This window comes from Acinonyx jubatus, chromosome D4 (genome assembly GCF_027475565.1).
Source record: "Acinonyx jubatus isolate Ajub_Pintada_27869175 chromosome D4, VMU_Ajub_asm_v1.0, whole genome shotgun sequence".
In the NCBI taxonomy this organism is placed as follows: domain Eukaryota; kingdom Metazoa; phylum Chordata; class Mammalia; order Carnivora; family Felidae; genus Acinonyx; species Acinonyx jubatus.
The window spans coordinates 68641215-68663196 of record NC_069391.1 but is presented as its reverse complement, the minus strand read 5'-3'; the positions used below and the strand labels follow the sequence as shown (position 1 = coordinate 68663196).

The 21982-nt window shown below is 44.9% G+C and overlaps 1 protein-coding gene and 1 pseudogene across 9 annotated transcripts; one reads left to right on the top strand and one right to left on the bottom strand.

Moving 5' to 3' along the window:
• Nucleotides 1-226: 226 nt before the first annotated feature.
• On the bottom strand, nt 227-5483 carry LOC128312217 (thymosin beta-4-like; annotated as a pseudogene).
• Nucleotides 5484-8200: 2717 nt separating this feature from the next.
• Nucleotides 8201-21547, top strand: IDNK (IDNK gluconokinase). Of its 9 annotated transcripts, none has more exons than XM_027048138.2 (5): nt 8201-8381; nt 13725-13755; nt 14207-14293; nt 18945-18988; nt 20852-21547. In XM_027048138.2, the coding sequence occupies exons 1-5, from the start codon at nt 8332-8334 to the stop codon at nt 21195-21197; spliced, it is 558 nt and encodes a 185-aa protein (XP_026903939.1). In that variant the 5' UTR covers nt 8201-8331; the 3' UTR covers nt 21198-21547. The 9 variants fall into 9 exon arrangements, with proteins under 9 accessions (XP_026903939.1, XP_026903942.1, XP_026903949.1 ...); XM_027048141.2 differs by having other exon boundaries at nt 8219-8344; XM_027048145.2 differs by having other exon boundaries at nt 8226-8344; nt 14211-14293.
• The last annotated feature ends 435 nt before the right edge of the window (nt 21548-21982 follow it).

Genomic DNA, 21982 nt, shown 5'->3' with positions numbered 1-21982 from the left:
GTGTGGTAGACTGATGGGCTAGTAGAAGTCTTATTACCCAGGTTGACAATCAGGGCAGTCAAGAAGTCTCCCATTTTGTGTCCGCACTGGAGACAGCTTCCATTCCATTTCCATGGGGTTGCAAATACCATCCACATGCATAGGTGATCTCCGAAGTTCTACCAAGTGGTCTTTGATAGTGTGGTCGTTTCAGAAGACAATGTGATCCAAGCATTTTGTTTACATAGACTTCAGAAACTTGAAATGTAATATTAAACCACAATTCTCATAGGCATCCTATTACATTTTTTTCAGGTTTTAAAACTTTTTATTTGCATAGTAAAAATTATGCATTCCAATAATTAAGATCGTTTGAACAACAACAACAAAATGGCAGTGAGGAAACTGCGTTTTGCAGCCAGTAGGACACCTTGGACCAGCTTGGTTTTTACTTTAAACTTCACTGTGGTGCCACCAACTTCTTGCTTCACCGACGTGCAGGCTCTCTTCCTTCCCCACCAGCCAGCTGGCAGACGGGAGAGCCGGGGGTGGCTTGCTGTCAGTGGTTCTCAATTCTTCCATGTGAAAAGGGGTAGCACAGTCACTTACACTCGATCCAAACTCTTTGCATCTTACAAAGTTAAACAGCTACAAGAAGTACATGCAATGCCTGTGGAAGGTACCGTGCATATTGGTGGCGCTCGCCTCATTACGATCCACCTGCTCGCTTCTCCTATTCGCTGGTTTCTTTGGAAGGCGGTGGGCTTTTCTCTTGCGTTTCTGTTGCCTTCAATTTCGATTTGACGAATTTCTCAATCTCAGCCGTATTGGGTTTGTGAGACAAGGTTGCAGAGGAAGCAGAACACGGTGCCGAAGCAAGTGGAGTCCAATCTGTGCACTGGCCGCCACAGGGCGCCCATCCTCTTATATTCTTCATAGTAATATTTTTTAGAAAGTTCCACATACACTTCAAAGATTCTGTTTAATCTTGGAGTATTTTCACCTCAGTAGCGTGTTATTCTTGATGAGTCAATAGTAATATGTACTATGGTAATATATAGTAATATAACATAGTAGGGTATACTACCATAATATATAGTGTATATTACTATAAGTAACATGGCAATAGGTAATATAGTAGCTCAGATAGGAATAGACTTAACAATCGAACAATTTTCTTCTAAATCAGTAACTAATATATGCCTTTCTTTCAGCGTTTCTATAGCATTTTGCAGTTTACAAATGCTTTCTGCTTCAACAACACTGGGCAGTAGATTGAACAAGTATTCTCCCATTAGTTAGAAGGAACTAAGCTCCCCAAATTTAAGTGGTGTGTCCAAGGTTGAGATAGTTCTTTTTGTTTTTAATTTTTTTAATCTTTATTTACTTTTGAGAGAGACAGAGCATGACAGGGAGAGGGGCAGAGAGAGAGAGAGGGAGACATAGAATTGGACACAGGCTCCAGGCTCTGAGCCCTCAGCACAGAGCCCAACACGGAACTCGAAATCACAAACCTTGAGTTCATGACCTGAGCCGAAGTTGGACGCGCAACCAGCTAAGCCACCCACCCAGGTGCCCTGAGATCGTTCTTCATCCATTCATGGTAGCTCCGTGAATGACATATCCTGCAAGAGAACGGAGAAACTAACATTTTTCTTACTGAGATGCATGATTTAGAAAATTTGGTTTTGGTTTTCTTTCAGGTCACTTTGGACTGAGGATGAGGAACTAATTTCATTTGAAGTGCCATCAAAAACTGATTTTGTATTTCATTATACCGATTATACTGTTTATGAATTAACTGAGGCATAACACTTTTCAAAAACACACATCATTTTATGATACCAATAATGCAAAGTAAGGATTGTTTTTATCATTTCAATTGGCCTGTTTCATAGTCCTCAGGTTTATTGTCTTACCCATTCCTTCAGGGCTAAAATTTCTCAAGTTTCAATGCAAAAAAAAAAAAAATGCTATTGGAATATCTTAAGAATAAGGGACATGTGCAAACAACGAATTGTGAAGTTGGGCTCTGTCGCCACAGTTAATGTTTCTTCATTTGTTTCAGAATAAAATCAATGGCATGTTGTTGAGCATATTGTCACACCACATGCAGATGCTTGTCGAACATGAAGAATAACTTTCCAGAACTGAATGAAGCTGGACTGGAGTAGGAATCCTTCTCCATGGCACCAAATATGGACCAGCTGGTTGGGCTGCCATCTGAATGCAGTCACCAGGGAGCTCCGCCCACCAAATCTGTGCGATCCAGAACCATCTGACAGAACCCACAGCACCGGCCACCACCCTGACTCTTCGCTGTGAATCTGTATTTTCTAAATCCACAGAAGTCAAGTCTGAGGAAATAAACCAACCAGGTACTGAACTTGACCTAGAACCTAAGCTTTTCACAGAGTTGTATATAGATACCTCATGAAAGATATCAAAAGATGCCATCCCTCCCATCAATATGAAACCATTAACATTAATTTTTAAGGATTCAGCTTTATATTTATTATTTTAAATTTTGTGACAAATATGTTTTAATTACCTGAAAATTTTGGCTTCATATTGTTTCTTGGATACTCGTTAGAGGCCCTACAAAGAGAAAAAATTTAGAATTATGACATAGAGTTTTGCAAACGATGTTCACAAGGAATACTCATTTTCCCATAAGATGGGCCAACTAAAATCATACACTGGCAATTCACATTTCACCAACCCACAGAATTAAAGTTTATGAATGGAATTTTCTCAAGATTTTCTCCCACACATTTTCTTTCACTTTTTGATACATGCTAATCTTGTCTGTAAACTAGCAGTAAATGATTAAAATGATAAACTGACAACACAATATTCACTAAATCTTAATTGTGCAAGTTTTTTAAATGCTTATTTATTTTTGAGAGAGAGAGAGAGAGGGAGACAGAGGATCCAAAGCAGGCTCTGAGCTGACAGCAGAGAGCCCAAAGCGGGGCTCCAACTCATGAACGGTGAGATCATGACCTAAATCAACATCAAGAGCCCAACACTCAACCGACTGAGTCACTCAGGCGCCCCAATTGTGTAACTTTTCTGATATGCATAAAACATTTTTCTGCTGGTAAAGTGATTCTTAGTTGATATGACAGAGACAAATATCAAAATATTGGAGCATATTATATAAAAGTGCCATGATTTCTAGTTTCACTCAAAAAAAAAAACATTTCAGAAAATACATTAGATAAAAATCTTAAGCTCCACCAGGTCAAAAAGAAAATACTATAAATAAAGCAATAAAAGGCAAATTGGAAAACATATTACAAATAATACACAAAGAGGCTTTTACAACACAGTAAGAAAAAGAAACAACCAATAGAAAATGGAGGAAGGGCATGAAGTCGAGCTACAAATACACAGTCTCCAGTGATTCCGCACAGGAAATAGCGCACAATACAGAGTAACCAACTAGGGCTCATTAGACTCTTCACAGCTTGTGGTAAATATCTATTCAGCCCCTTCAATACTTTTTCATTCTGAATCCATGCCCACCAAGCAATCTTCTGATTAATAATGTGTTTTGTCAGGTTTGGGGAACCTGACTAGAATGAGCTGAATTGTAAATCACGAATACATAAATTAGTTCTGGGACCTATACATCAGTCTCAGAGTAACAGAAACTAACAAGCCAGGGAACTGGGGAGATGTTAAAGTGTGCCTACTTGCAACTAGTAGATAAATAAGTCCTGGAGATCGAATGCACAGCACAGTGCTCACAGACAACAATACTGTATTATAAACTTCAAAGTTGCTAAGAGACTAGATCTTAATTGTTCCCACCACAAAAAAGAGATGGTAATTATGTGACATGATGGAGGTGTTAGCTAAGGCTATAATGGTAATTGTATTGTAATATATAAATGTATTTTATACACACACACACACACACACAATGTTATATGTCGATTGTACTTCAATTTTTTAAAGTTTACTCATTTATTTAGAGAGAGAGAGAGAGAGAGAAAACAGGAGGGGCAGAGGGAGAAACGGAGAGAGAGAGAATGACAATCAGGCTCCACACGGTCAGGGCAGAGCCCAATGCAGGGCTCCAACTCATCTACTGTGAGATCATGACCTGAGCCCAAACAGTCAGATGCACAAAGGCCTGAGCCACCCAGGTGCCCCAAGAAACTAACACTTTGTAACAGAAACGTATAGGTAACAAAATACTTTCACATTTGTTACCTATTGTGAGTTTCACCAAAATTACGTCTCCTGGACTAATCGACCCTGAAGAGACCAATAGAAATCAATTTTATGGACTTATAAAGCCAGGAATCAAATCCTTTATTAGGAGAGTGTTGATTCCACGACGAGTAGGAATGCTATGGGATGTGCTCAGAATTTCACACAGGGACAGAGAAAAACAAGCTAACAGAATGGACTTGAGGGGGTCGAGGTGAGGAATAATAAAATTGCTTTGTTTGCAACCTTCTCAGTCGGGCTCATCCAATAAACCAGTTCCACTAGGGGTCAGGCTTTACTTGAAGTCTATGTCTGTCCCTGTCAGTGAGGGATCAGAGCTGGGATCCCTTCCCCCTTCCTCCCACTCCCCCTTCCTCCTTTCAGTGTTCCTACCTTCTTTCCTCCTAGCTGGTCATTCAGCATGTGTATTTTGAGCCCTTGCTATAGTATCATATGTTAAAGATACAGGTAAGGCTCCCACGGTCATATAGATAAGAGTAGCATCGGACTTTAACAAAGTAAATTGTGGAAATAAAATTACAAACCCCATATTCTTGAATTCAACCCTGTTTAGAAAAGGTAATTAGAACAGAAGCTAACCACCTCATCAGCAGTTAATAATCAGCTCTTAGAACAGCAGTTCTCAAAGTGAGCCTCACAAAACCCTGAAGTACCTTGGGAGTTTGAGAGCGTCCCAAGACTTAACGACTTTTCTAAATAAACAAACATTTTTCTAATGAGATCAATGGTGATCTTACAAAGGTAATTTTTAAATATATTTTATAGTGAAGTGTGTCAACATCTGGACAATTTGCATTCGTGAACTAATATTTTCTAAATAATCAGCGCATAATGTTACAAAACCATTGCATGGGTAAAAGATCCATTGAAAGGGTAAGACGGGTGGGGTCCCTGGGTGGCTCAGTTGGTTAAGCTTCCGACTTCAACTCAGGTCTTGATCTCTCTTGGCCCGTGAGTTCGAGCACCGCATCTGGCTCTGTGCTGACAGCTCAGAACCTGGAGCCTGTTTCAGATTCTGTGTCTCCCTCTCTCTCTGACCCTCCCCCGTTCATGCTCTGTCTCTCCCTGTCTCAAAAATAAATAAACGTTAAAAAAATATTAAAAAAAAGAAAGTGTAAGACAGGTGAAGGGATTTTAATGTAAGAGAATACAAAAAGCTCATTTGTATGGTTTCAGATTCCACATTGCTACTAGACTTTAAGAAACTCCCACTTATCAAGTTTCAATATATTAAAGAAGACTATGGACAGCTCTCTTAAAAGATTGCAAAATAGCCCCACCTCCACCCCACCCACCATTTCTAATGCATTTCCATGTGAGGCCATATTTTCTTCATATACTTCAAACAAGAACAACATATTGATTGAATACAGAAGCAGGTATTCTATTGAACAGTGATCTGTGAAGCCAGACATTAAAGAGGTTTGCAAAAATATAAAATAATGTCATCCTTGTCATTGATAATTTTAGTTTCAGAAAACATTTTTCTTAAAATTTATGTTAGCATGTAATGGGCTTATTATTTTCATTTTCATTTTTTTAATTTTTTAAAAATGTTTATTCATTTCTGAGAGTGTGTGTGTGTGTGTGAGCAGGAGAGGGGCAGAGAAAGTGGGGACAGAGGACCCGAAGCAGGCTCTGAGCTGACAGCAGTGAGTCCCATGTGGGGCTTGAACTCACAAACCGTGAGATCGTGTCCTGAGCCGAAGTCTGACGCTCAACCGACTGAGCCACCCAGGTGACCCAAATTATTTTCATTTTTAAACAAATTAATAAATATTTTTAAATTTCTCAGTGGTAATTTTTAATGTAGTTAATATCAATAGATACCATCCTTACATACAAAAGCTCTTTGGGGTCCTCAATAATTTCTAAGAGTGAGGGGCACCTGGGTGGCTCAGTGGGTTGAGCATCTGATTTCGGCTCAGGTCATGATCTCACAGTTCATGGGTTCAAGCCCTACACTGGGCTCTGTGCTGACAGCTCAGAGCATGGAACCTGTTTTGGATTCTGTGTCCATCTCTCTCTGTCCCTCCCCTGCTCACACACTTTCTCTTTCTCTCTCTCTGTCAAATGTAAATAAACATTAAAAAGTTGTTTGTTTTTTTTTTTAAATAATAATTTCTAAGAGTTTCAGAGCCCTAAGACCAAATACTTTGTTGCAACACCATCTTAATGCAATGGTGGCGGGGGTGGGGGGGAGCAGAGGTTTCTTCAGTCTCTGACAATAGGGAAAATAATTCAGTCATCTGTAGACAGCGGAGGAGGCTGTGGGTGGAGGGCGGTCTGATATTAGAGTAGAGACCAGAAAGTTTGAGACGGTTGCTACAGAAAAACAGGAGGGTGCTCTCAGGCTCCTCTTCAGTGCCTCCTTTGGCTGTTTCTGAGGCCAGTGGCCATGTATGCAGGGGCTTTCTGGTCTAGAGAGCTGTTTCCAGATGACCCAACACTGCTGGCCCTCACTGTTCTCACAAACCCTGAGCCAAATCTGCTGAGAGTCAAGCAGGGGTAGGCTGTCTGCTGGGCATGTCCTTTTCTTTCTTTCTTTTTTTTTTTTTTAATATTTATTTATTTCCGAGAAAGACATACACACACAGAGCGTGAGCAGGGGAGGGGCAGAGAGGGAGACGCAGAATCTGAAACAGGCTCTAGGCTCTGAGCTGTCATCGCAGAGCCCGATGCAGGGCTCAAACTCATGAACCATGAGATCATGACCTCAGCCAAAGTCAGATGCTTAACCCACTGAGCCACTCAGGCGCCCCATCAGTCTTGATTATAGTCATGCTAGTGGGCATGAAGTGGTATCTTAATGTCATTTTAATTTGCATTTCCTTCGTGGCTAATATGTGGAGCTTATTTTCATCTGTTTATTTTCCATTCGTATATCTTTTTCGGAGAAAGGTCTATTAAGATCTTTTGTCCACTTTTTAATGGGGTTATTTGTCTTTTTATTGTTGAGTTGTAAGTTTTCTTCATATCTTCTAAATCCAAGCCTCTTATCAGATATGTGACTTGGAAAAAGTTTCTGTCATTCTGTGGGTTGTCTTTTCACTTCCCTAATGGTGCCCTTTGCAGCACAAAGCTTTTAATTTTGATGAAGTCCAATTTATCTTTTTTTTCTTTTATTTCTTGTGTTTTAGGCGCCAGATCTAAGAAACCATTCCCTCTTCCAAGTTCACGAAGATTTATGCTTATGTTTTCTTCTAACAGCTTTTGGAGTTTTAGCTTTTACATTTAAGTCTCTGATCTATTTTGAGTAAATTTTGTATATGGTTGAGGTAGGGGTTCAACTTCATTCTTATTCATGTGGATATCCAGTTGTCCCAGCATCATTTGTTGAGAAGACTATTCTTTCCACATTGCATTGTCCTGGCACCCTTGCTAGAAACCAGTTTCCATTGAGTATATGGATTTATTCCTAGACTGTCAGATCTAGTCCACTGGTCTATATGAGTATCCTTATGCCAGTACCACATTGGTTTTTATGAGTATATAGCTATAGCATGTTTTGTAAATGGAAAGTGTGAATTCTCCAACTTTGTTCTTCCTTTTCAAGATTGTTTCTATCTATATCCTTTGAGTGTCCATATGAATTTTAGGATCAGGTTGTCAATTTCTGCAAGAAGTCAGCTGGGATTTTGATGGAGATGCGCTGAATTGGTAGATCAATTTGGGGAGTACTGCCATCTCAAAAATATGACATCTTCAAAACCATGAAAAGGAGGTGCCTCCTCTCCAAGTCTCGATTTCTTCATCTATACAACGCCTATCCAGGAAGACCCACTCTAGCTAAGTAGGAATGAAACAAAGTGCAGGGCTATTGAAACACTCATTAGATAAGCGCTCTAGGTCAGCTTTATTGTTTCGAGGAGGCGGAGCCATGCGGCGGGGGCGGGGCGGGGCGGAGGAGGGGCGGGGCAAGGCAGAGCCACTTGGCGAGGGCGAGGGCGGGGGCGGGGCACAGAGCCGGGCGGTGGGAGAGGCGGAGCCGTGCGGCGGGGGCGGGGAACAGGATTCCCCGGCCCGCGGGCCGCTCGGTTCTAAGTGGCCGGGGAGGCAGGGCGGACAGGCCCCGGAAGGCGGCGGGAAGGAGCCGGCATCCGCGTCATGGCCGCGCCGGGTGCGCTGCTGGTGATGGGCGTGAGCGGCTCGGGGAAGTAGGTCCAGGAGGGCCGGGGGCGCGGGGGGCGCACTGGAGGAGGCGGCGCGCGCGGCGGAGGCCAGAGCCTGAGTCACCGTGCCGGACCCGCGGGGGACGCAGGCTTCTCGGAAGCCCCCCGCTTCCCTTTGCCGATGAGGAAGCGGAGGCCCGGGGCACCTGCTCCCACTCCCCACCCTCCAACCTGCCCGCGCCCGGGGGTGGGGGGTGCTGGCCGGGGACCACATCCGAGACCAGGGTTCTCCGCCTATAAATCGAGAGGCTCTTGGCGAAAGCCCTTTGTAAAGAGGCACCTGCTGGGGCGCCACCCGCAATGGCTCCTGCAGTCACAAGTGCCCGAGTTTGGGAGCCTCCGGTCAGAACAAGGCCCAAAGCACAGGGACAAACCTCTCCCTACACAGGGTCCCAGTCTCCCACAGATCTTGGTCAGATCTGGAGCAGCAGCTCCCTCCTGAGAGGTGCTGGACTTTTGTGATTGGATTTTAGGAAGAGAATTTCACCTCCTGGTCTGTTTTCTCTGTTCTGTGATCAGCGTTTATCAGCTTAAACTGGAAGGAGTCAGTGTTAATAAGGTGTCACAAAACCCCCAAGGGTTTGCAAGGAGGTACACCGGATGCCACAAAGCCTCTGCCTAGCCCGGTCTGGCCAACGTGGAGACTGTGAGCTAGACTTTGGCTTCCTGATTAGACCAAACTCTACCTTGCTTTTTACCGGAAAAGGCAGCTACAGCAGCATTCCGCCCCAGGCAGCAGAAGACAGATCTTAATCAAGTGAATTATCATAGCTTCAAAGGCCTTATAATACCCTCCTAGAATTTTCTGGACCAGGAACTGCTTGTGTGGTCAAGTATATATTAAAGACTCTTTCTTGCTCCGGGTAGGAAAGTTTAGGTTTTCAAAATTATTGTGGCGTTTTTAGCCTGGTATCCTGAGAAATTAATTTGGGGGTTCTTGAAATAAAATAAAACAGGGAGTCAGAAAGTCCTTAGCTGTTGTATGATTTGAAGAAGAATGTAAGACTGCTTCTGTGGTGTGACGAAGTGGGTGTCTCGAGCCAGAGATCACACAGCTGCCTGGTTGTGTGAGCTTGGGCAATTCATGTACCCCTCTCTGCCTTGGATTAGATTGGGAGGCTGGTGGCTGAACCATCTGACTTATGTGGTTATGATATTCATGCATTCAGTAAATATTTATAGAGCTCAATCCTGACTCTGTGTCACTGATATATATTGAATAGGACAGATAAAATCCCTGCCCTCAAAGAGTTCACATTCTAGTATGGGAAACAGACAGTAACTGAATAAATACATGTACATAGCATGCCAGCAGTGGTCAGTGGGCCAGGGGAAAATAGACAGTAGAACAAAGAACAGCAGGCAGGACAGTGAGGGAAGGCTCCTCTGAGGCAGTGGTATTTTGCACAAGACCCACAAGAAGTGGGAGACTAAGCCTGATGGACAGCTAGGGAAAGATCATTATAGGCAGGCAGAATGGCAAGCACAAAGCCCAGGAGGCTTGGTTTCTTGGTGGACTACCAGGGAAGCCATTGCATCTGAATGATGGGAGATAAGGTCACAGAAACAACGAAGGTGAAGAGAAGTGATCATATGCTGGAGATATTCTGAAGGTAGAACCAGAAGATGTGTTGATGGACTGGATGTGGGGTATGAGAGAGGGAGAGAGGTGTTAAGGATGACTTCAAGATTTTTGGCTTGCGTAATTGGAAGGAAGGGGGTTGCTATTGACTGATGGGGAAGCAGTAAGCAGAGCAGGTTTAGGGAAAAATATATCAGGAGCTCAATGTGGGATGTGGTGAACTGCCTATCAGTCATCCAAGTGGATTTGTCAAGTGGTTGGTTGGGTATAAAGTCCAGAGTTCAGGAGAAGAACTTTAGAAATAAATGTAGGGACCCTTGGTACACAGATATATTTAAAGACATAGATGTTGAGATCACCAAGGGAGTGAGTAAAGATAAAGATGCTGGCCAAGGCCTGAACCCTGAGCCCTCTGACGGTGATAGACCAAGTAATAAAATGAGATGAGAATTGATTATGTTGATCAATGGATGTAGCGACATTGAGTTCTTTGGTGACCTTTCTGAGCCCCTGATAGGGCCTTGCAGAATTTTAAATTACACTCTATAACATTTACAAGGGAAAAAATGGCTCAAGAAAACAATAGTCTCAAGCCAGAAAGATTGCAGTTAAGCCATTGTTAAAACAAAGTAATGTCAAGTAATAATTTTACTTATTTACTATGTTTATTGCCTCTCCCTCCCCTATCTGGATGTAAGGGATCTGTTTTTTCCTTTTTGTTTACTGACTTATGTGTCTAGAACAATGCCTGGCGCGTAGTAGATGCTTAGTAAATATTTGCTGACCTAATGCATGAATGAATGAACAAATGAATGAACGAACTATTTGAGTAGGCGGCAATGTTAGTTTTGTTTATATGTTAACAGCCTTCGTGAAGCCACCCTCTGCTTCTTTCCAGGTTTCCTTCTGTTGACATGAGCTCAGGCCCTCTGAATATCTTTTGCATTTAATCTGTGCCCCCACCTACCGCCACTGTCCTACTGGTTTTTGTTTTCAGTCTCCTTAATCCTGATGTACACCAACTCGCTTGGAGACCTGAGTTGGGTCCCAGCCTGAGTTGTAATGCTTACTCCCGTGAGTCTTAGCTCTGAGCTGAGCACTGTGACTTATTCCTGCTGGGGAGTCCCTGTCCCTGACCGCTTTGAGTCCAGCTGTTCGCTGGTTTAGGTTTGGATAGAGCAGTAGACAGTAGACTTTTCCTTTTCCTTCTATCTCCTCCCTACCAGTCTACACCCAAATCTAGTTAGCTCTTCTTTTAAATTGTGAGTGGTGGCTGACGTGTTCATTCCTGGCTAATCTTAGTCCTAAATGTGACTTCCGTTATGCACAGCTTGGGCTTCTGTGGCTGTGGAGTTAGTCGCCAGTAGGCTGCAATGTCACCCTGTGCGGGCTTCAGCACAGTGAACCTAGTGGGACAAGTCCCAGTCCTCATCAATCCTTTGGTTACATCGGGGAGCAGGTCTCAGTTGGGCACGCATGTATCTCTAACACCTCCCTGATACCTTCGTAACAAAAGAGAGACAGAACCCTGGAATCCAGCTAGAATGTGAGCAGGGTCTTATTTTAATTGTATACATCTTTTTGATTACCTTCCATTTAAGGCAAGTAATGATGGCTTCTGGTAGGAAGGAAAAAAGTTTCCTTCTTTAACACATTCACTTAACTTTAAAAAATGAAGCAATTAAATTTAAAAAAACATCAAGTAGGGGTACCTGGCTGGTTCAGTCCAAAGAGCATACAACTCTTGACCCTAGGGTCATGAGTTGAAGCCCCATGTTGTGTTGTGGGGATTACTTAAATAAACAAAACTTTAAACAAACCAAGTAAATAACTGTAGAGAAGGGATGCAAAACTTCGGAGGGAGGGCATGAGGACACAGTAGGAGGATAAAATCAAAATTCTGAAGGTGGTCCTACAATGACTGGCATTTGGGCAGTGGATTAGAAATTGAGGGCAAGAAGGGACTTGAGTTATCATGAACTGTCTGCCAGCCTGCACCCGGACCCCAGGGCGCTAGACCACAAGCCTCAGGGTGGCTGGGAGCACATGGCAGTGCGCCAACCATATCCTGGGGACTAGTAGGTGCTCAGTAAGCACTGGCTGAATGAAATGAGTAGTGAGTGGGTAAACGTAGCTCAGTTCCCCTGTTTTGCAGGTGATGAAAAGGGTTTGGAGGCCAACTTGCACAGAAGCACATGGCTATTTAGTGGCCAGAGGGAGACGGTGGCCAGACATTAGGTGCTGAGACCCAAGCCATTCTCACCAAGAGTGCTGCCTGGTAGGGTTCTATCGGGGCCTATTCAGATGCGCTGCACAGAGGACATTTCCCTCCAGGGTTGAATGAGTACTGGTGATTCTCATCCCAAATTTTAAGAGTGTGTCTCTGTTAACCCCCAGACAAGGTGTTAATGCTTTTATGAGCTCCTTGAACCTTGTCCTGGGAGGTTGAAACCCTGCCCCACACCCACCCCCCGTCAGACCCCTCCTTCCAATATCCTCAGTAGAATCTTATCTTTATTCAGTACTTTTTCTCAAAATATAATTATCTATAGAACAGGGACCAAAAAGCTTCAGAAAGAACTTCAGTTTAATGAGATCTTATATACAGTAAAACCTTGGTTGTGAGCATAATTCGTTCCAGAAACATGCTTATAATCCAAAGCACTTGTATATCAAAGCAAATTTCTAGAACAATTGGTTCAGTTGTGATCATGTGATATTTAGCATCATGTACTACTAGGATTGCACAAGATATCGCAGGTTTATCAAGTTAAAATTTATTAGAAATGTTTGCTCGCCTTGTGGAACACTCGCAGAGCAATTTACTCATAACCCAAGGTTTTACTGTATTGCTTTTTGGAAAAGAAAATTAGTGGTAATCAGTAATTATGTCATTTAAAGTTTTTTTTTTAATTTAACGTTTATTCATTTTTGAGAGACAGAGACAGAGTGTGAACGGGGGAGGGGCAGAGAGAGGGGAAGACAGAACCCAAAGCAGGATCCAGGCTCTGAGCTATCAGCACAGAGCCCGACGTGGGGCCCAAACTCACGAACTGTGAGATGGTGACCTGAGCCGAAGTCAGACGCTCAATGGACTGAGCCACTCAGGCACCCCAATTTTAAAAAAAGGGTGTTTTTTTATGTTTATTTATTTTTGAGAGAGAGAGCACAAGCAGGGGAGGGGCAGAGAAAAAGGGAGACACAGAATCAGAAGCAGGGTCCAGGCTCTGAGTTGTCAGCACAGAGCCCAACGCGGGGCTCGAACTCACAAACCATGAGATCATGACCTGAGCCAAAGTTGGATGCATAATCAACTGAGCCACCCAGGCGCCACCCCCCACCCAATATTTTTTTAAGTTTATTTATCTATCTTGAGAGAGAAAGAGAGCACAAGCGGGGAGGGGAAGAGAATCCCAAGCAGGTTCTGTACTGTCTGCATGGATCCCAATGTGGGACTTGAACTCATGAACCATGAGATCATGACCTGAACCAAAGTCAAGAGCCAGATGTTTAACTGACTGAGCCACCCCAGTGCCCCAATTACGTCATTTAAATTCCTGGAGGAAACTAATGTCATGCTCTAGACTCCAGGGTCAAGAACATTACTGTCACTGCTTCAGTATCATAAAGTTAGTGGGTTTCAACACAGCGGGGCAGCTGCCTGTGTCCCAGGGCATCCCTGCATGGTGGGAGGCACATGAGGGTTGGGAAGGGCAGTCACCTGAACCTCTGTGTCCTCTCCACAGATCTACCGTGGGCTCCCTGTTGGCATCCGAGGTAACCTGTTCTGATGCCTCCCAATTTCCAGCCCCGTTGTGCTGTCTCTTTGCTTCTCTCCCTTATGCGCCCTTTCTTCTGGCCTGTTGGGGTTTGTCAAACAAACCATGGGCATGGCTTGTGAAACCCAATGGAGCAATTTTGTTTTTCTCTATGGTGATCACCAATAGTGATGAATGAAAGGAAGCAGCAGCCCTGGGAGCTGGGATAGTGACATGGCATCAGGGCCTCCCTGCTTCTTCCCTTCCCCCCCACCCCAGGGGTGGGGAGCAGCAGGTGGAGGGGAGGCTGGTAGGGCGGGGGGGGGGGGCGGGGGGGCGGGAGGGTGGTCCTTGGGCTGCTGGTGAGGAAAAGGGTGCAGGCTCATTTCCACACCTGCCGGGCGGTATTAGTGATGGTTGTCACATGGGCCACACTGCCTGCCACACACAGTTTCACTTTGTTCTTAAAGTTAGGTTGGAAATTCTACGATGCAGATGACTATCACCCGGAGGAAAATCGAATGAAGATGGAAAAAGGGATCCCGCTGAATGACCAGGTAATGTTTGCCATCTGTTTCCAACACAGATGCTCCGGCCAGGGGCCAGGGGTGGAGATCTCGCAGCACCTGGCGTGGGAGAGTTCCTGCATGAGGGGACCCGCGCACAGTGCTCCAAAGCCAGGCAAACGGGGGTCCTGCATGTGTCAGCTTTGGCCCTGAACTTCTCTCTGAACGCAGAGTCAGGACGATACCACCCTGCCAGGACACTTTGTTGCAGGCTTTTAATCTGCAGATTACATTCCTGAGAGGGCAGAGGCCCTCCTGTGCCCCAGACCTGTGCCTTCATCCTCTCTCCCCAGGGTCACCGTCACCAGACTCTTATGTACCCTAAAGCCACAGTGATCACTACAGATCCAAATCCAGCCCTTTGGAAGTTTCCCACCCATCTCAGGGTCAAAACCTAAAGGCCTCAATATGCCCCACTCCTGTGGGAGTGTGCCCACCCTCCCTCTCCCCACCAGAGCCACCTTGGCCCCTTTCTTCTTTTTTTTTTTAATGTTTATTTCTTTCTTTTGAGAGAGAGCATGAGTGGGGGAGAGGAGCAGAGAGAGAGGGAGATAGAAACTCAAGCAGGCTCCTTGCTCAGCTCAGAGCCCGAGGTGGGGCTTGAACTCACAAACCCGGGAGATCATGACCTGAGCCGAAACCACCTGAGCCAGCCGGGCACCCCAACCCTGGCCCCTTTCAGTCACTTCTACTGCTACGCTCTTGCCCGCAGGGCCCTTGTATCTGCAGTTCCCACTGTCTGGAATGCACTGCTGTCCCCTCTTCTGTTAACCCTGCTCATATTCACAGCTCCGCTCCCATGCCACCTCTTCAGGGAAGCTCTCCTGGACCTACTAAGGGCAGACCTCCTGTAATACAGACTCTTGCAACACCACAGCCCCTACTGCCCTGGTCCCATTTGCAACTTGGCATTTGATGGTGTGAGAACTTGATTAATATTTCTCTCTACGACTAGATTTTCCTTCTGAAAGGGCAAGGACTGTGGCCTGTTAACCATTATAAACCCCCAAGGCCAGACACACAGTAAATGTCAGAAAATACTTGTGGCACAGTTGTAAGTGAACAAATGAAGGAGAGAAGGAATGAATGAATAGTAACCTCATTCCTTTATGCACTGTCACGAGACCACTTCCTAAGGGTCCCTCTCAAAGCAGACGTACTAACTGTGGACTCACTGGTATAACCAGCTGTAGCCCAGGTGATATGTGAGGGCCAGGTCCCCTCAGCAGCTGAGAGCAGGGCCCCCCGCCAGGCTCACAGGGCAGGTGTGTCCAAAGGGCGGGAACAGAGTGGAACTGGCCAAAGACCGACACCGACTTTCACTTTCAGTGACCTTGGCCCCAGCCATGCTGCCACTATCTCACTGCCCTTTGTCCCGCCTTGCGGGACACTCTCTGTTTCAGGGAGTGTGGCTTGAGTTGGCAAAGATTCAAACTTGGAACCGTCAAAGTGAAACTTGCGGGGCGCCTGGGTGGCTCAGTCGGTTGAGCATCCGACTTCAGCCCAGGTCATGATGCCACACGTCGTGGGTTCGAGCCCCGTGTCAGGCTCTGTGCTGACATCTCGGAGCCTGGAGCCTGTTTCAGGTTCTGTGTCTCCCTCTCTCTGCCCCTCCCCTGCTTGCACTCTGTCTCCCAAAAATAAATAAACATTTAAAAAAAATTTTTAATGAGATTTGCAACATTTGACTTGAGAAGACAGGAGGAGGGAACCATAAAAGAGATTCAGAGTCACAATGGAAGCATAATAATGGCATGACACTAGAGATGATGGACACAGTGCAGACAACCTGTCTCCACCACTCAGCTTGTGTGGCCTTTGGCAAGTGGCTCAGTCTCTCTGTGCCTCATTTTCCTCCTGTGAAGTAGGGATGGTAAACAGGACCCATTTCATTGGGTTCTTGGGAGGATTAAATGAGGTAATACTAAAAAAAAATAGTCACAGTGAAGTGCACAAAGCATTCAGTAAGTTATCACTTACTTATTGTTGCTAATCTATCTACACAGTCTTGTAGGTATAACACAGACCATTTCTACAGTGTGTAAAATGGGACTGCGCCAGCATTATTTTTCTCCTTGGTGAGTGCAAATAAAAGTTAAGCTAAAGAACGAAGTAAAACAACCCAAATGGATGGATTCTAAAATGGCACTTAAAGAGCCTCTCTCTCGTCCACAAGTGAGGCTTTGAGGTGGGCAGTGTGGGTGGGGAGAGGGAGTAGCATTCAGAAGAGTTTATTGTACAGAAGAAAAGGTTATGAGTTCCTGGACGAAACATAATGACTTGCTAAATATATTGAGAAGAAACCATACAAGTTGGCGAGACTTTAGACTTTCTGTCAGGGAGAGAAAGAGCTAGAACAGCAGATGGTTTACATTTTTAACGACAGCCCAGCCAAGAATGAAGGTGTAGGTCAGAGCTGGGCTGGCACCAGTGGCCCCTCCTGGTCACCTAGCAACCAGCCCTGCCCCTGAGATACCGAGATGAGGATCAAGTGGAAAGTCGGGGCAGAGGTTCAGGTTCCTCTGGGGAAGAGTCTCAGGAAGGCTTGGTTTTGTGCTTGGAGGGCTGAGGTTTGAGTTGAAAGAACCTGAGTCGAATATTCCAAGGGCTCCATAAGGCTATTTAGATGTAAATTAATACGAAATAAAATGTGAACTCCAGTTCTTGGGTTACACTGCCACATTTCAAGTGTTCAATAGCCACATGTGGCCAGTGCCTACCACCCAGACAGCACAGAGAACACTTCGATCGTGACAGAAAGCTCTAGTGGACAGTGCTGGTCTAGAGAGAGATATGCCACCCAGGCTGTGATAGGATGTTAGTAGGAGAGTGATGGTGAAGTATTTGCAAGCTCTCAGTCTTCTCTATGTGCCAGGCCCGTGCTGTCCTGGCAGCCCATAGTGACACTTAAGACTTCAAAGTCTGTTGAAGGAGGAATTTTTTTTTTCCCTTGAGAAAGAGAGAGAGCGAGCGCGAGAGGGGTAGGGGCATAGGGCGAGGGAGAGAGAATCCCAAACAGGCTTCACACCCAGCGCTGAGTGCAACATAGCGCTGGACCTCACAACCGTGAGATTATGACCTGAGCCGAAATGAAGACGTGCCCCAAACGAGGGTTTTTTTGAGAAAAAATTTCCTGATTATAAATGTAATATTTGCCCTGTATAGAAATTTGGGGGGCACCTCGGTGGCTCTGCCAGTTCAGCATCTGACTCTTGATTTTGGCAGATTTTGGCAGAGGTCATGACCTCATGGTGGGATAAAGCCCTGAGTCAGGAGCCATACTGACAGCACGGAACTGCTTGGGATTCTCTCTCTCCCTCTCTCTCTGTCCCCCTGACTCCCCACATCATGCTCACTTTCTCTCCCTCAAAATAAATATATTTTTTAAAAGAGTAGGGATGAAAAGAGGGCTGTGAACAAACCGATGTTAGTAAATTTGAAGGCTTAGATAAAATTAGACTGTTTCATAGAAAAATATAAATTACTGTGGGAAAATGGGCTTGAAGGGCAGTGATCTGGTGGCAGAGACTATTCTTTTTCTTCCCAAATGGAAACATGATCTTACTGATGCTGCATTTGGCTTAAGTATCAAGAGGGTCGTGGGGCACCTGGGTGGCTCAGTCAGTTGAACATCCAACTCTTCATTTCAGCTCAGGTCATGATCTCACGGTTGTGAGACTGAGTGCTGCATTGGGCTCCAAGCTGAGTGCAGAGCCTGTTTGGGAGTCTTTCTCTCCTTTTCCCTCTGCCCCTCCCTCGCTCTTGCACAGGCACCCTCTCAAAAAAAAAAAAAAAAAAAAAAAAAAGAGAGAGAAAGAAAAAGAAAAAAAAATCAGGAGGGTCCAGAGATCTAATTATATGTGTAGTCTCTTCCTGCCATTTCAAATACCAAAACTGAATCAAGAATAGAAAACCTGGGGTGCCTTGGGTGGCTCATTCGGTTAAGCATCTGACTCTTGATTTTGACTCAGGTCATGATCTCAAGGTCTTGAGATCAAGCCCCACACTGGGCTCTGTACTGAGGGAGCACTGAGCCTGCTTAAGATTCTCTCTCTCTCTCCTCCCCTCCCCCAGTCATGTGTACATGCGTGCTCTCTCTCAAAAAGAAAGAAAGAATAGAAAACCTGAATATAACACAATGCTCATTAAAAAAGTTGAATCTGTAATCAGAGATCTCCTCTCAAAAAAAAGGCCCCGGGCCCAGATGGTTTTTCAGATGAGTTTTGGTCACCTTGGACCACTGTAACAAAATACCACCAACTGGAGTCTTAAACAAAAGACATTTAGTTCCCACAGTTCTGGAGGCTGGAAGTCCAAGATCAAGATGCTGGCATGGTCAGGCTCTTGGTGAGGGCCCTCTTCCTGGCTTGCAGGTGCAGGGGGGTATGAGGGGTTGTGGCACAGAAGAGAGAGAGTACACATTAGCTCCCTAGTCTCTTCTTCAATGAGCACTAATCCCATCATAATGTTGCTGTGTGGAACCACCCAGTGACTTGACCCCACACCACAGCCTTGCATGTGGCTTACTTCTCAAAACCACTAAGTTCTCTCTGGACTTTAACACTGACGATCACCATTAACTAGGTTTCTGTACAAATAAACAGTACCTGGAAAAGTCACTTTGTGTCTGCTTTAATTTCAGGACAGGATTCCATGGCTCTGCAACTTACATGACATCTTACTAAGGTAAGAGAGCATCAGGCCTTAAAGAAAACTCATCAGAAGGTAGAGGGGAGAAAATACACTCTTGAAATCACTACTGACTGATGATAAAGGATCCCAGTAATGGAGTGCACTTCTGTCAAGTAACCAACAATGATTTTAATCAACCAGAGACATATAATTTAGTTGGGTTCTAGAGACAGCTTCTAGACAGTTCCACAATTATCTGGGAATCTTGGCAGCCACTTGGCTTCCATAAACCCATTTCTTCATTTGAAAATGGGGATAAATATAGTTCCTACTCACAGATTATTGTGAGAATTGAGATGAGGCATGGGTGGCACTTAGAACAGTCTCTAAAAACGCAGAAGTGCTCACAAGGGGGTAAGCAGTGCTACCACTGTTACAGCCACATCACCACCATTTCAAGCTGTGGCCAAGCAGGGAAAACCTAGGGTCATTTGTAAGTCAACAGATAATTGGTCACCAGGATTGGAGGCCTAAATCGTCCTGCTCTATATCATGCTTCGCAGCAAACGAGGTCCCCTCCACTCATCCGTGGACCTGGCCCCTGGGAATCCTGGTTGGGATGTAGAGGAGAAAGAAAAGGCAGGGAATGGCTTATAAATCTTGCTTTCTAAAATGAGGACAAAATTTCCTATTTTACAAACCTAAATCATCTGCCCCATATGCAATTAGAATATACTTAAGGTGAAAAATTCAGTTTACTTTTTCACACCGCACTGACGTAGCTGGCAAACCCTGTCTTGCATGGGCTTATTAGAGTTTAGGAGTTTAGGGATTCAGAGTTTGAGAACTCCCACCACTTGAGTCTCTATAACATAAATAGACTCGTCAGAGATCGAATACACTGACCTGTGATGTACACAGAAATGGAAGATCCTCAGGAGAGCAGAGATCAGATATCCAGACCCAGAAAAGACAAGCTCCTACCCACGGCTTGTGGGTGGGAAGAGCCAGAAGGCTCAGATAGGAGTTCATATAAGTTCGTTGCTGATGATACACTCCATCCACTGGGTCTCAAGTGTCACTGGCCATAGAGCAAAAGCAGACCTCTTCAGAATTCTCAGTTGGGAAGCAAACATTTAAGTGCCCAAGCCGGGGTTTACCCTTCACCTCTACTTGAGTCCCTTCCCAGCCCCAAAATGACTGCCTCTCCTGACCACAGACAGGGGCACACTGCAGCTGGGTGGACATGGGGCTCACTTACTTGTGCAGTCTCCGAGCATGCCGGCTTTATCTCTTTGGTGCTTGTCACTCTGCCTCTATTTCTGGCTCAGATTTTTTTCTTAGCACATCCCTGGAAGCTTCTCATATCCTGCTCACCTTGACCACATACAGTCTGATACTCCCTTTTCTCCTTTCTCCAGCTCTGTACTGGTAACTTTACCAGACTCTTCCAGCATATTGTAGAGCAGGGATGGGGAGGAGCCAGCTGTGAACTTCAAGTCACTGTGAACACCTGTGGAGAACCGAGGTGTGTGTGGTACCGATACCCACCGGCAGCCACCATGTCCACATGCTGTGGCTGAGCCACATCCTACACTGACACCTACCAAGCACTTCTGTGTACTGGGCACCTTGATAAACTTTTCCTCCCCACACTTCTATGGACAGGCACTCTAAGTAGTCCCATCTAACAGACGATGAATTGATGCTCAGGGAGGTAAACTGCCCAGGATGGCTCAGTTCACTAGTGGAAGATCTTTACCTCAAAGCCAGGACTGCCTGATACTTGACCACCATTTTGTAATGCTTCCCGCTGGCCAGAGAAGTTAGGACTGGAGTCCTTAACCTGGAATTGACATCAATTATTTTAAATGACCTTATTCTTTAGTTAACCGCCCCCCCCCAACTTTTTAACAGAGATGTAGCCTCCGGACAGCATGTGGTTCTAGCCTGTTCAGCTCTGAAGAAAGTGTACAGAGACATCTTAATACGAGGAAAAGACGGTGGACCTCTGAAGTGTGAGCAGATGCGGAAGGACAAACAGCCAGCTGAGGTGAAGCTCCTCGTGGTCTATCTGAGTGGGTCGTTTGAGGTCATCTCCGGACGCTTACTCAAAAGAAAAGGACATTTTATGCCCCCTGAGTTACTGCAGTCCCAGTTTGATACTCTGGAGCCCCCATCAGATCCAGAAAATTTCATCCAAATCAATGTGGACAAAAATCTTTCAGAGATAATTGCTACAATTATGGGAACTCTAAGATAACATGAAAACTGTTTCAGATCAGTGGTCTGGAACAACCAGGCAGAAATTTCTATCCCAACTCAAACTATGTTCTAGTATCTTTGTCAATACTGTATTCTAAATTCTTAAGGTGAACAAACCATAGTGTACTGAGATATGTGTGTTTGGGTATGATTTGAAGAATCTGTGGTACTCTTGTCATTGTGCTCTGGCACACTGGGAGGAGACAGGAGGGAACTTTGAAAGTAAAGCTTCACAGAAATTCAAATATGATCAGAGGGAATTCTATAATCAATGCTGTAAATCACGACCTTATTTAGAACATTCTTGATCATGCCTATATTTGGACAAATAAATGAAACTTGGCTATCCTTGGCATCCCCTGGAAATTGGTCCCAGGAGCAGAAATGTACAAAATTGACTGCTCACCATCAAGTCACATCAGACCATCTGCTAATCCTCTCTCCCAAGATAAATAAAAAGCACATAAGCTTCATGGATATAAAAAGTTGCAAAGGTGGAACTTCGATGGATGAAGCATGGAACTCAGTGCCCCAACTGTCCCCATTCATTTTATGGAGACACCATGAGACCAGGCTGGTGTCAGCCACCTGCTTTTCCACTGCAAAAACCATCAGCAGTGGACTCTAGGGTGAGGAAGGAACACCAGAGCTGCTGTGGCCAAGAGATGAAATGAACCTTCCCGAAGGTCAGGAATGTGTCAGGAGCAGCTGAGCTAGGTGAGGCTGTGCAGGGTGCATTCTGGGCCCCGGGGAGGGCAGCTGCAATCTGGCCAGCACAGGCTG